The sequence below is a fragment of the Rhynchophorus ferrugineus genome, unplaced genomic scaffold, assembly GCF_030347505.1.
Source record: "Rhynchophorus ferrugineus isolate W39M unplaced genomic scaffold, kcgeb_rfMv2 rfM2, whole genome shotgun sequence".
NCBI classification, from domain to species: Eukaryota; Metazoa; Arthropoda; class Insecta; order Coleoptera; family Curculionidae; genus Rhynchophorus; species Rhynchophorus ferrugineus.
The window spans coordinates 52,742,543-52,755,728 of record NW_027472581.1 but is presented as its reverse complement, the minus strand read 5'-3'; the positions used below and the strand labels follow the sequence as shown (position 1 = coordinate 52,755,728).

Genomic DNA, 13,186 nt, shown 5'->3' with positions numbered 1-13,186 from the left:
GGTCTTATTTATTTTTTAATATCGGTTCAATGTCTTTGTTAAAAATAATTTATCATTCTCTTTTTTGTGTTAAATATTTAGTCAGTAAATTAGGCAGTTATGTTATTAAGTATTACAATGGATACACCAATTAAAAGTGCAGCCCATATGAGGAAAAATAGGAATAAAGAAACAACAATTTAAAGTAAATAATGCTTCAGGCCCAGGAGTCCGCTAACTACCCTAAAAGATTTAAGAAATGATCTAACCAAATTAGAATATCAACACAGATGTCCCCGTCGGGAATCGAACCCGCGATCACCGGGTGTGAGCTGAACGCTCTAATCGTTACACCGTAGAAGCAGTCGCCTAAAATATTTTTACGACTTTTCATATGATATGGTTTGTGCTTAAAGAGCAAACAAAGGGTTTTGTACTGAACTACTTCAGATTTTCCGTCACATTCGTCATTATCTCAACAACAACATTATACATAATTATCCAATTCTTTTAAATAAAAAATATGTGAATACTTTGTACATGCTTTTTAAATTTGAGGTTTTCCCTCAATTTTGGAGAAATCGGTGAATATACATTAAAAAATATATACAGTCGAACATAAAGCCTGCTCATTTTCTGAAGTCGGTTAAAAACTTACATGATATGTATGGTTATATAAATTAAGGATGGCGAAAAATATGGATATATCCATATTTATATAAAAAAAAACTTTCTGTTTCTGTTTTTGAAGTAGTGTTAAGCTTGAAATTTCTTCGCAATCATTAAAAGTTGTTTTGATGAATACTGGGACTGGAGTCGAAAAACATCGACCCGAAAACCTAGGGTTTTTGAAGGAGTGTATCGAGCTTTTGGGATTTTTTGGAACAGTCATCAAAAGAATTTTGAGTTAACAATTAGGACTGGAGCGAAAAAATATCGATAATGTTTAACAGAAGTATCCATATTTTTTATTACTAGATATATATATATATATATATATATATATATATATATATATATATATATATATATATTTTAAATATGGAAACCACTATATCGGTATATGTCTCTACATCTGACTACCTTAATATCAATACTTGTACCAAATAGTAATTAATCAATATGCTCTTCTTATAGTATCCTACATTTGTTCTAATTCTTCTTCAATTTTTCTATATGTTTTCTAATTTTTTCAAGCTCGTTTGAGCTCGCTCGTAAAAAGCTACAGCTGCTAAGATATGAGATATAAGTAATAATATTTTTTTGTGTGTGATGCCACTTATTATTGCCAACATTCCACAAGGGCGCTGTTCATAGTATTACCTTTCTTAAAATAGTTAATTAAAACATTTTTGGGTAAAATTAATAACAATAGCTTCTGATATATTTAAGTCTCCAATTTAAAGTAAGTACATCAAGTTATACCTTGGCTTAACAATATATATGATATTTTGATGGAACTAATGCCAGTTGTTTCATTAAAACAACTCTAACTTCTACACATAACAATAAGAATTTAGATGGAATGACATATACTTTTAACACCTTTAATCATTTTTAGCTTACTCCAACAAAAGAGAACAAACTACATCAAGCAATGGAAAGGCTCAGAATTTAACAGAAAAGAACAATCTAAAAATTGACTGGCAAATACACACAAATGAAGAGTCTGAGGGAATAATCCCCCAAATGATTCAAAGGTGAGCTTGGATATAGACTTACGTTACTAACGATTTTAATTTGGTTCAGGATTCAGTTTTCTGACCAAGCTGGTTACACATACAATTAAAAAAAATAGATTACAGAAGACAGCAAGTGATTAACTATGCGAACTAAGTCTGATGTAATTTGTAATATAGATAGAAAAAAGCGAAGAGTTTGATGCGTGAAATCATCTAACCGAATCAATCTATAGAATTCAATTTGGGTTGGTACTGGTCAACTAAGTTGTCAAATGTACAAATGTACAATGTATCAATACTACAAAATTCTTAAAAGTATTTGCGGTAATAATTGGAGGTTATAAACCAGCATTTCTCATCAGTTACTTCGAGCAGGAATATATAATAGGGGTCTCTTCTTGCCAATCATCTGCGTTAGAGTTGCTGGGGTTTTCATTTAAAATATTTTTTGGCGTGTTGCAGCTGTACTAAATATTAATATATACAATGCGGCTGAAATCTCTCAAAATAAATAAATATATAATGTTGGATTCATCAAGATTATCTTGATGTCAGCTCTTTTTGCGATCAAATTTATAAAATGTAGAAAAACAATGAGTACGTTTTTCGATATAATCTTAATGTAATACAATTGTTATAGATAAAACTGTTGGTTTTGGAAGTATCCTTAGAAACCTTAGAAATGTGAAGCTCTTTGAGGGATGTAAATCATCCATTTATATGCTGTTAGGAAACATAGGATTTAAATAGCGTAAAGATAACCCACGAAGAGGGTTAATGAAACTTCTAGTGCTTTTAAAAGAACAAAATTATTAAAATAATATAGTAAAATTGAGGATTCAAGATTCGTTATTTAATATATGTATCTAGACAAATAATAGATATTCCAAAATGTAAAATTGATGGATGGAAAAATGTATATGTTAGAATAACATTTGATTAGGTTTTGCTAGTAATTTTTGCAGTTCCGTTCTAGCTCTCGAAGAGAACGGTCGTGTCCGGTCCGCCGAACCTACCTGCGCTTGCGAGAATTACCCGAAACTTTCTCTGAGACGGTCCATCCGTTATCACGTTTCCACCAGTGCCTATGCCAAAAAAGCGTCTGTAAGCGCCGAAAAGGCGCATTTACAGACAAGGCAGTGGCGTCATGTACGTCAGAGCCGATGTCGCCGCCTGACCATTATCCCAGCTTTCCTAATTCTAATGGACCATCTTTCGAAGACAGCCGAGAATTGCCCATAGAAGATTTAAGAAAACAGAATGAAGACCTGCGAAAGCAGATAGCCGAAGTGAAAATGTTCGCTCAAGCACAGGCGGACGCCCTGAACAAGCAGACGGAAAAGCTGGAAAAGAGCGAAAAGGCTTCCGAAGATCTTGAAGGAGAAATCAAAATTCTTACTGCTACAATTACAGACTTCGTGAAGTATCAAAAAGATGCCATGGAAATAAAGACTCCCGCTGCCACAGAAACCCAGACACAAACACCATCTAAACCGGCACAACGGTCAGACCAAACTGAAGACCCAAACGACGGTTTCACCTTGGTGGGAAAAAGCAAGAGAGGGCCCATCACTCCACCTCAGCAAAGCCAGCTACCGAAGGCCGGCAAAAAGGGGAAACAGGCAACTGCTTCCAAATCACAACCCAATCCGGTAGCCAAGCCGGTCATTCAATCTACCTAATTGAAAGCCAAGGCTAACGTACAGCCTTCGATTACAAAATATGCCACCAGACTGGTGCAAAACAAGCCGACATCCAGGACGGTCTCACAGCCACTAACGAAACAATTTACCACAAGACCAACCCAGCCTGTGCAGGTAAGTAGCCAGGCCACTAAACAAATCATAACCTCCACAGCAAAAACAGTGCCAATTGTTTCGGCGACTGTTTCTCAAACTCCCGCAAAGGGAAAAATTCCACTTATAGTGATTGAATGACACGATATGAAGATTACTGAAAACTCACTACCCTGCTCGAGGAAAGGAATTACCCTTACCATTCCTTCTGTCATCCGGAGGAGAGAGCATTCCGGGTAATAATAAGAAACATCCGAGAATAACTCTGCATTGACGAGGTAGGTGAACTTCTTTTTGATCAAGGCTTCTATCTCAAATTTGTGCAAAGATGGAAATTAAAATCAGGGATAGAACTACCAATTGCTCAGGTAGTTGTCCCTCGCGAAGAGCGACAGATCATACATATGACCAAACTCATTACATTACAGTAAACGTCGAGGTCCAGAAGGGAAACGGCCAGCTAATGCAGTGCTTCAATAGCCAGCTTTTCGGACATTCCAGCTCGTATTGCCGAGCCTCCCCACCGTGCGTCAAATGTGCCGGGCATCACGACAATAGATCATGTACCAAAATCCCAGAAGCACCTCTAAAGTGCAGCAATTGCGGAGAAATCCACACCGCAAACTTCACCGGTAGCAGCCGCCGTCCTGCTCCAAGAAAACCAAAAATTCCGGCCGAATCCAGGCCTCCACAAAATTCTGCATGGAGTAACCAAGGTGACAGGAAGCTAGCCCAAAAACTAACCAGCGCCACCCAGCCTGCTCCAACTAATACACCGGACCTTAACTTCCCAATGCAGGCGTTTACTGACCCGCAGGATTTCCTGCAAGTGATCGCCCTGACTCACCAACTTGCTCGTCGTTTCCCAAATGTCGCCGCCTAAGCGGCAATATTTACCTGTTTCTTTAATTTCCAGCAACCTTTTAAAATCTGCTGTTTTACAGTCTACAGCCTTGCCCTGCCAGATGAACCCACCCATCACCCCAGTACAGTTTCTCAAGGCGCAGCAAGAGTCCCTGATTTCTTTTTACTTCAAGACGTAAATCGCCTTTCCGAAGTTCGAGTCCTTGACAAACTAGACTCTGATCACTGTCCGGTCCTTCTCAAAGTCGGATACTGCGCCACCACTCAAGTCCCACTAACAAGATTCAAGATAAAGACCGACTGGAAAAATTACCAATCTCTTGTCCCGAAATCCGGTCCAATTCCGAAAATTAACACACCAGAACAGCTCGAGGAAGCCGTGCTCAAGCTAACTTGTGATATTCAGTCTGCTCTCGAATCTGCCACAGTCAAAATTTCATTACAACCCCAGCAGTGGAAAAACAACCTTCCCGCTTCTCTTAAACGTGAAATTCGCATCAAAAACGGTGCACATTAGCTCGATTCACCCATGATGCTGGAGACAAAAGTGAGGCGGACAGAGCATGCAAGGGGCAAAGGGCCGTCTCGACTTGGCGATGAATGAAATGGAACTCATTTCCCGCGGACCAAAGACTGGATGGCCCCCCTTCCTACTGACGTGTCTCCAAATGTTTCGTGGGGAAGACGCACAATGTCATCCCCCTTGAAGTCAGCGGTTACAGGATATTTCGCAGTAACTGACCAAGAAAAAGTCGAGCTCCTTGCAGAGACCTACGAAGGTCAAATAAAATGCCTCCCACATGCAGAGAACACTAAAGATAAAGATAATGACACTGTCATCAACGAATATAACTCCGTCAAAAGACCAGTAACCCCAGCCTTTCTTCTCAACCACTTCGTGTCTCCAAAGTCTCTACAGCCTATGATCGGCAAACTTCAAACCAAAAAATCTCCAGATTTCGACGGAATATCGATTACCCAGTTAAAAAAGCTCCCGCATAAGCAGCTCGCAGAACTGGCAAACATCATTAACTCCGTCATGAGGCTGCAGCATTTCCCGTCGTCTTGGAAACATGCACATATAGCGGTTATACCCAAGAATGGAGCAAAATAATCTCCATCTGATTACAGGCCTATCAGCCTTCTCAGTGCCATTTCGAAGCTTGCCGAGAGGGCAATACTTTACGCTCTCAACTCTTTTACAAAGAAAAACAATATCGGTTCTCAACTATTTCACAAAAGAAAACAACAACAAGATGAACAATTCGGCTTTCGCGCTCACCTCTCATCGGTCCATCAGGCTACCCGTCTGGCTGTACCCATCCATCACGATCTTGACCAAAGTAAAAAGCTTGGAGCAAAGCCTTCGACAAGGTTTGGCACAACGGATTGATCGCAAAGTGCGTGCGGTTAGGCCTCCCAGAAGACCTAACCGCTCTCATCAAGTCCTATCTCTATGACAGATCTTTCCTGGTCAAGATTAGGAAACCACTTTCCAGTCATAAACAAATCGATGCTGGCTTACCTCAAGGTTCCCCGCTGTCCCCAGCCTTATTTAACTTCTTTATTTCAGAAGTGCCGAGAAAAGAGCGCATTGACGTCGCGTTTTACGCTGACGACATTGCTTTCTTCACTGCCGCCAGGTTCAAGGTGACAATTCATGAACGTTTACAGACGCAGCTCGATCATGCGGTTAAGTGGTTCAAATTCTGGAGGTTGCAAATCAATCCCCTGAAAACCCAGGCCATCATTATCCATAAGAAGCGTTACTCACTGCGCGTCTCACAACTTAAGATCGACACCGCAATAATTCGATGGCTGGATAACGTCACGTACCTAGGTCTCCACTTCGACCAGCGGTTCGGTTGGCATTCCCAAATCCAGAAAGCAATCCAAAAAGCATAGCAAATAGCAAAAGATAGCAAATCTGCTATCTTCTTTGATCTGCCCTTCTAGCAGACTTCCCATCTCCATCATATGCTTATTGTCAATTATTTAATTGCAAATGCTTCAAGTTTGTTACACCCAACCAGGTCAAACGGCTTCAAGTTTTCCAAAATAAGCTCCTCAGGAAAATATTAAACGCTCCATGGTTTGTCAGAAATAATCAAATTTATAAGGAAACTGACACTCCAGAAATCAAGCACTTCATATCTCAATCATTCCACAAACAACAACTCAGCTCAAGTTCTATTGAAAATGCGCTTGTTCGCGAGCTGGTCGACATGCTGGGAGCTTAGCACCGTGTCACCGCTGAACTCCCCCCTTTTCCAGGCTGAAACGGCCTCATCCGTCGCTACAGTCATAACTTTTGCCCCCATACGACAGTATCCAGTTGTGTGTTAACTCAGGTTCGCGAATCAATAGAATCGCCGGGCCATCGTGCCCAAAACGACTGCCCGATCAGCGGGTGCTATATCCCCAAATTTAATGCAATAGCAATAGCGATCCGCACAACTCGGTCAAACTTGTCACTCCAGGGCAAATCTCCTTGACCAGGTATGCGTCATGCATTCCACCGCCTGGTTTTAGGCCAAACAAAAAAAATCTAGTAATTTTTTAAAAATAATTCATTGCATATATATGATGCAGATTTCATTCCTGAAGCATAGTTAGTATTTTCTTCCAAGTTCAACGACGGCTACCGTGGAGGATATGTTTTTGTTCTGGTTTGAAAATCAATTGTTAAAGAATTTGAATGAACCAGAGATCTCAACGTGTGGATCGACAAAGCAATAAGAAATTGTTTTCAAAACGTAAATTAAGTTTACCATGTTGAAGAGTAAAGTACTTTAAATTTTTACCCCGGTAAATATAAGTGAAATTTTTAATTATGTCTTTGTAATTTATTTTTCTATAAATAGGTCTAAAGAATGATACAATATAGGCTGAACATTATGGCCCCAGAATATTAAGGCCTCCTAACAATGTGAATGAATGAAACTTTTAGGATATTGGCTTATGGCTCAATGCTGATAATTACCAAAACATGGTGATATTGATTTATGTCAAATTGTTAAGAACATACGTGAGAATTTGTTTAGAATTCTTACAATTGGAATTAGTATAAGGGATTGGATATTAAATTTCTTGCAGATGATATATTATTACAAATGCAGTGAGTAGGTCACAAGGTCTAGAGGCACTTCATAAAGAAAAATGTACACCGGCAGTGAAATATGGAGTAATACAGTGGTATCAAAATGACTTGAAAAGGAAATGTAAGATGTAAACAAACGAACGTAGAAAGGTAAATATGCTCTCTAAAGAAAGCAGAAAACATTACTTCGATATACAATTGTTAATTAATTAACAAAATGCATTAGGCTTCTAGATAAAAATACGCCTAGAGCTTTACTTCATAGGGGGCGTGGAAAAGAGTTTAATGTAAATATATTAAAACAACTCTACACTAAATAATATCAGTAAGTCTATATACTATATCTGTAAGTAAGTCTATGTACTATATATAGGTTCTTCGATAAATATGCATTAAAGTATGTTATATTTGATAACATTAGTTTAACTATTTTATTGTGTTAATATTCTGTTGTATATCACAATCAAAATAAACTAAAAGCCAAATTTGATGTGGCAGTATTGCGATGTGCTGACGTTACCAAAGCTATTATTGAATATTGTATCTCGTATTCATTATGTTGTACATAAGCAAAAACCTTGGATTTGTATATTGATATACTAGAGATATTTTAACTTAGCAATTAGAAATATTGATTTTATAAAACGAAATCATTTATTACATATATTACACGAAAATTAAACTTAAATTAACTAACTTTACCTTCTGCAGCAATGCGCATTTCTGCCACCGTGCAATTGACTTTTTCCTTCTCCAAATTAACCTCAAACCAATTGTCCTCGTACCAGCCTGAAACAAAATTCAATTAGTTTCATGCTCACTTCAAACGCAACATAAATCTATCTACGTTAATTATTTTTTCATCGTGTTAATAATTAATAGGACTACAGCTTGTTATAACGAATCCGTTGTAATATTCTGCCGATAGGCATGCAATGCTGTGCCTAATTAACTCATTTATTTAATAGATAAATGACCTGCGGTCACTTTATTATCATGCCATCGAAAATATAATTCTCTAGTATATTTTGGATCGATTCGAAACATAATTAAATTTAAACGAGTTTCTATCTGAAGCACTTGCACTTGGATTGTTTCATTTTGTCCATCGTGCTTGAACAAATTGAAAATGTAAGGACATACAATCAAGACACTGTATTCTTTAAATTATTGTATAGTATATAATAAATTTGAATATAAATTTAGATATACTATTAAAATTAACATAGATTAGAATAGGCTGGTGTAGTACGTGTACACACGTATTCAAATTAAAGTTGCCGATGCTGGTTTTTCATATTTTGTTGATTTAAAGAATCTACAAGATTGTATTTCAAATATACTCGATCTTATAGCCCTCGTCGTTGTTAAGATAATTTTGGTGTTTGTAAATATACAAATATTTTCTTATAAAATAGAATTCTTATAAAAAAATTCCTATAATGTTACCGAGTGGCTAAAAACTCGACATTATTGAACTGAATATTCCAGTATTCATCCAGTATATTGAGTACTTCATATCATACACCATACACCACACCTGTTATCTTTAGCGAATCCATTTTAACTTAACGCTAGGGAGCAGCTGAAGCATTCTGTAAGGTTATATTTAAAATTTTATGTTTTACCTTTAATCTTCCAATTTGGACCATTTTGACCCTTATCTTTTCATGTTTCACTTTTTATAATAGTTTTTGAGTTTGTAAATTTTTTATCTTATTACATAATTGGAGGATCATGTTGGATAGGTTGGTTATAGATAATTTAATTTGGCGGACGATTACGTAATCAGTATGCCGAAGAGTACTTAGTGTGTGATTTGGAATTTGTTCCGTAATTCATTAGACTAATTTTCAATTTTGTCGCACATGGAGAAACAAAGCGGATAGTGTGATATATATAAAGGTTCGATAGCTTATAACTCACAACTATACTCCTACCTACCCATGTTTTCAATAGAATATGGAACATTTTGGAATAAAATTTCCCGAAGCATTGAAAAATCTTGTCCATTCAGGACTTCTTTTCTTAAAATCATATTCGGTAGTTTATGAGACATAGTAGAGATTACGCTGCCTACTTTTTAACGTGCTCATACAATTCTGTTTCCTTTTATGAACAATTAAGTTTAAGAGCATTTTCCTAGACAATAGGAAGGACTTAATGTTTTTAATCCCTCTCAATCTGAAAGCAACTTTACTTTCAGTTTATGTGTTTACTAATTTTCAAATATTTTTTTCCAATTACTTTTTCTTTTTCAGAATTTTGACTAGACATTTCTTTCGGCGCTATGTTTAAATCAGAATACCTTCCTTCGCTCGCAGCCTCAGTTTTATCGACAGACATTTTGATATGAAAGGTTTTGGGCAGCTTCGATCGGATACCGCCGTTACTTGTTTTCCTAGAATACCGTAATATGTATGCCTACAGATTAGTCGCAGAACAGCCACAGAAGCTAGGTGTCGATTGTAGTCACCGTAGACTCGTCATGTCTTCACCGAAGCAACAAAATTGTCAACCTCTCGCCATCGAAGTAAATTAATAACTGAACTACCACGTCATCAAAACATCGAACCCCACAGCGTCGATTGCCGAAGTCCTATTCAAACTAGTTTATTTTCAACGTTATCTATCAGAGCAACAATGAAGCAGTATCTGTAGGACCGAAAAATATTACACAGCTGTACCAACATTTGAAAATTCCCGCACACCTCAGTATATTCCGTTTGGTTAACTTTTTATATCACATTTTCAAATCAGTTTTTTTCTCAAAACTTTGTTTTAGAGCTCTTGGTACATAGTATATATGTAATTGTTTAGACATATAATTTAATTATTTTGAGTCTTGTATTTAGTATTTTGTATATTCATTTGTATCTGTTTTTTACTTGTTGTTAATAGCCTATACAATACTCAGAAATATCGAATAGGCGAAGATCTGGCAACCCCAAGACCTTGATCTCGGATGTCATTGAAGGGTTTTTATAGTTCAGTAAAGAAGTGCCACCATCGGCTTCCAAAGCATCAGTTCAGATAAATCTGCACCTCTCTCTTTTATCTTTTGTTATTTATAATATTTGTATAAGGCCAATTAAAAACGATCATATAATGTAACAATCATCAACGTTTTATTTCATTCTACTGCCATTCACGAATCCATACCCCATTTTTCACAAAGATCACGTTGGGGTGTGACCACTTTGGGAATTATAATATAAAACGGACAAAGTAACATAAATATATTTAGAATAAAAAAGTATCGTTTTATATAAAACATTTAGCTGTAACGAAAATTGTGTATATAAAGTTTATATAAACACATTCAATTGTAAAACAATACGTCGTTTCGTTATCATGATTTCATTCGTTTCATACAATCTCGAAATTTCAAAAAGTAATAAAAATAGCTTGTTGTCCTTTGCAGCTAGCACAGTAATTATAACGGATAAATCTGCATTGCTATCGATGCAAAATTCGATACCCGTCCAAACAGTAACGCAAACAAGCAAAAAAGTTTTATTTGTCCCGAAGCAACAGATATTCGATGAGCTACCTTCATATCCAATTGTATAATAGGATTAAAAAACAACTGCTATGAGCGCAGTATATGTATTTTTAATTAATGTTATGTATGTATAGTATTGAAGTGCCTTTAAAAAATGATTTTTATTTATGATTTTCAAATCAATTTTATTCATGCAAATATTAAAAAATAAATAAAGTAGTCATTAGCTGTATTTTATGGATAATATGTTACAATGTTTCTGATGAAACATAAGTACGTCGCATACGTAGAAGGTGTCAGATTTATGGGCGAGAGGATGACCCAAGTGAAGATGACACAAGTCTTTCTCGCATTTAATTTTATAACATTAAGACGGATTTTGCAAGGAGTGTAACAAATGGTACGATCGATGCATCAAAACTTCCCAGTCAATATGAAAATCTCTTAATTTTTACCGATTCTTTAAAATCGCCTAGCATTGTTGTGATAAAGGACATATTTCCGTTTTTGACGGCAGATAGTTGAATTTATGGTTTGGCAAGGTTCAAGAATTTCCTTTCTATACCCAATGAACACTTAGCATTATTTTCATCGGCGTTTGCGTTGGCTTCAGTGTAGACTTTACGAACGATTTTGTTTTTCCTACATTATTGTCATAAAATTGTCATTGCTGTTCATGAAATGAAATGAAAGCTCCGCCCATTAAATATTTTATTATTAATTCAAGTTAAAAGATCAAGCTTTTAACCTAGTCTGAGGTAAATATTGCACTGTAGTATTGTTTATTTTTATATCAATATCGGATCGGATAAGATTACATGTATCGGTCTACATTGGTATGTTTAAGGATTTCATAAAGAACCGGCTGGCTAGGACGAGGTTAACTATTAATATCGAACTGATGTTCAACTAAGGTATCCTTACAAAAATACAAACGTCACTTTCGATGAGCCTAATTTCCAGTATTGGGTTTCAGGCAAAATATACTGAAAATAACGTAATAAATTCTAAAATAAAAATCTTCCAAAAGATAGGCGATTTTTTATGAAGTTTTTAAATCACATTTGTTGAGCAATAATAAATTAGGCGAGTTAAAAAATTTAAAACTTTTGTATACGTAGAACAGAACGTAAGGACAAATAATATTCTTTTAATCTAAATATAATATTTAAAACACATATTATTATCACATACAAACAAATTATTGATATTAAAATTTTCCATTAGTTTTTTTGTTCATTTGGTGCTGGTAATGTTGTCAAATTAGTACTGAATTAGTTCAGAATTATCTCTATTTTTTGTTTCTTTAGGCCTCGTATTGGTTACTAAAATATCAGATAGAAAAAACATATTTAATAATATAATACTAAAAATACTGCCAAATTGGCTTCGTCAATTTCCAATCATTCATGTTGTTTTCATTTCACCGTTCAGTGATTGAACAAGTACTATATCAACACAACATATCATTAAGGTACAATAATAATAGTCGATTTTACCGTTTAGCCTAATTCGTTGCTTTGTAGGCAATAGTAATAATACCTCTGTTACATTCGCTTAAATAGTATCTTTCCTAGCAGTATGTTTCTTAAATAGCATTACGTGTTCCTTTGGAGGCTTCTCAAAACACTGAATGAGTAAAAATCTCTTGCAGAATCCAAAATAAAATCTACTAAAATTGAAAAACTATTATTGATACTTTTTATTCTAAAGTTCAATATTATTATTATCCTGTAATACAGTTACAATGCTAGCAAAAATAATGGTGATATCTAGTACTAAAATATGTTAATAATATAATATATAAACGCACATATAAAGGCAAAATTTCATCGACTATTGATTGATCATACACAAGTCATGCAAATTATCCATAAATTATATTCTCTTAGCCACTAACTCGATATTACAGGTCGCTTCCTACTTTTTATTATTACATTTTTTTATTTTAATATTTTAAATTTTCAAACGATGGCATAGTACTGAATTATCTATGTTAGCGTTTATTAACATTATTGGGGAATGTTATAACAGACCAATTGAAAAGTCCCCGGCCTGACACATAGATGGCGCTACTAGAATTAAATCCATATGTTTGTTAGTTAGCCCTAGCCCACAAAAGATATGTGTATACATTTAACAGCTCGGGGGTATTAGTTTGTCAATTATAGTATTTTGAGCGAAGCAACTTTCGTTATTGTGAAAAAAATGATCATCAAGGATTAGTATGCTAAGTTTAGAGGTGGTGAAATGAGCATCG

The 13,186-nt window shown here is 35.6% G+C and overlaps 1 protein-coding gene across 3 annotated transcripts in view; it reads right to left on the bottom strand.

Moving 5' to 3' along the window:
- The window catches only part of GABA-B-R1 (gamma-aminobutyric acid type B receptor subunit 1), a 596,854-nt gene that overhangs the window by 87,242 nt on the left and 496,426 nt on the right, over positions 1-13,186 (bottom strand). For all 3 annotated transcript variants that reach the window (XM_076396068.1, XM_076396067.1, XM_076396066.1), the window contains exon 6: positions 8,124-8,210. In XM_076396068.1, the coding sequence (XP_076252183.1) occupies positions 8,124-8,210 (87 nt within the window). The remainder of the gene's footprint in view (positions 1-8,123; positions 8,211-13,186) is intronic.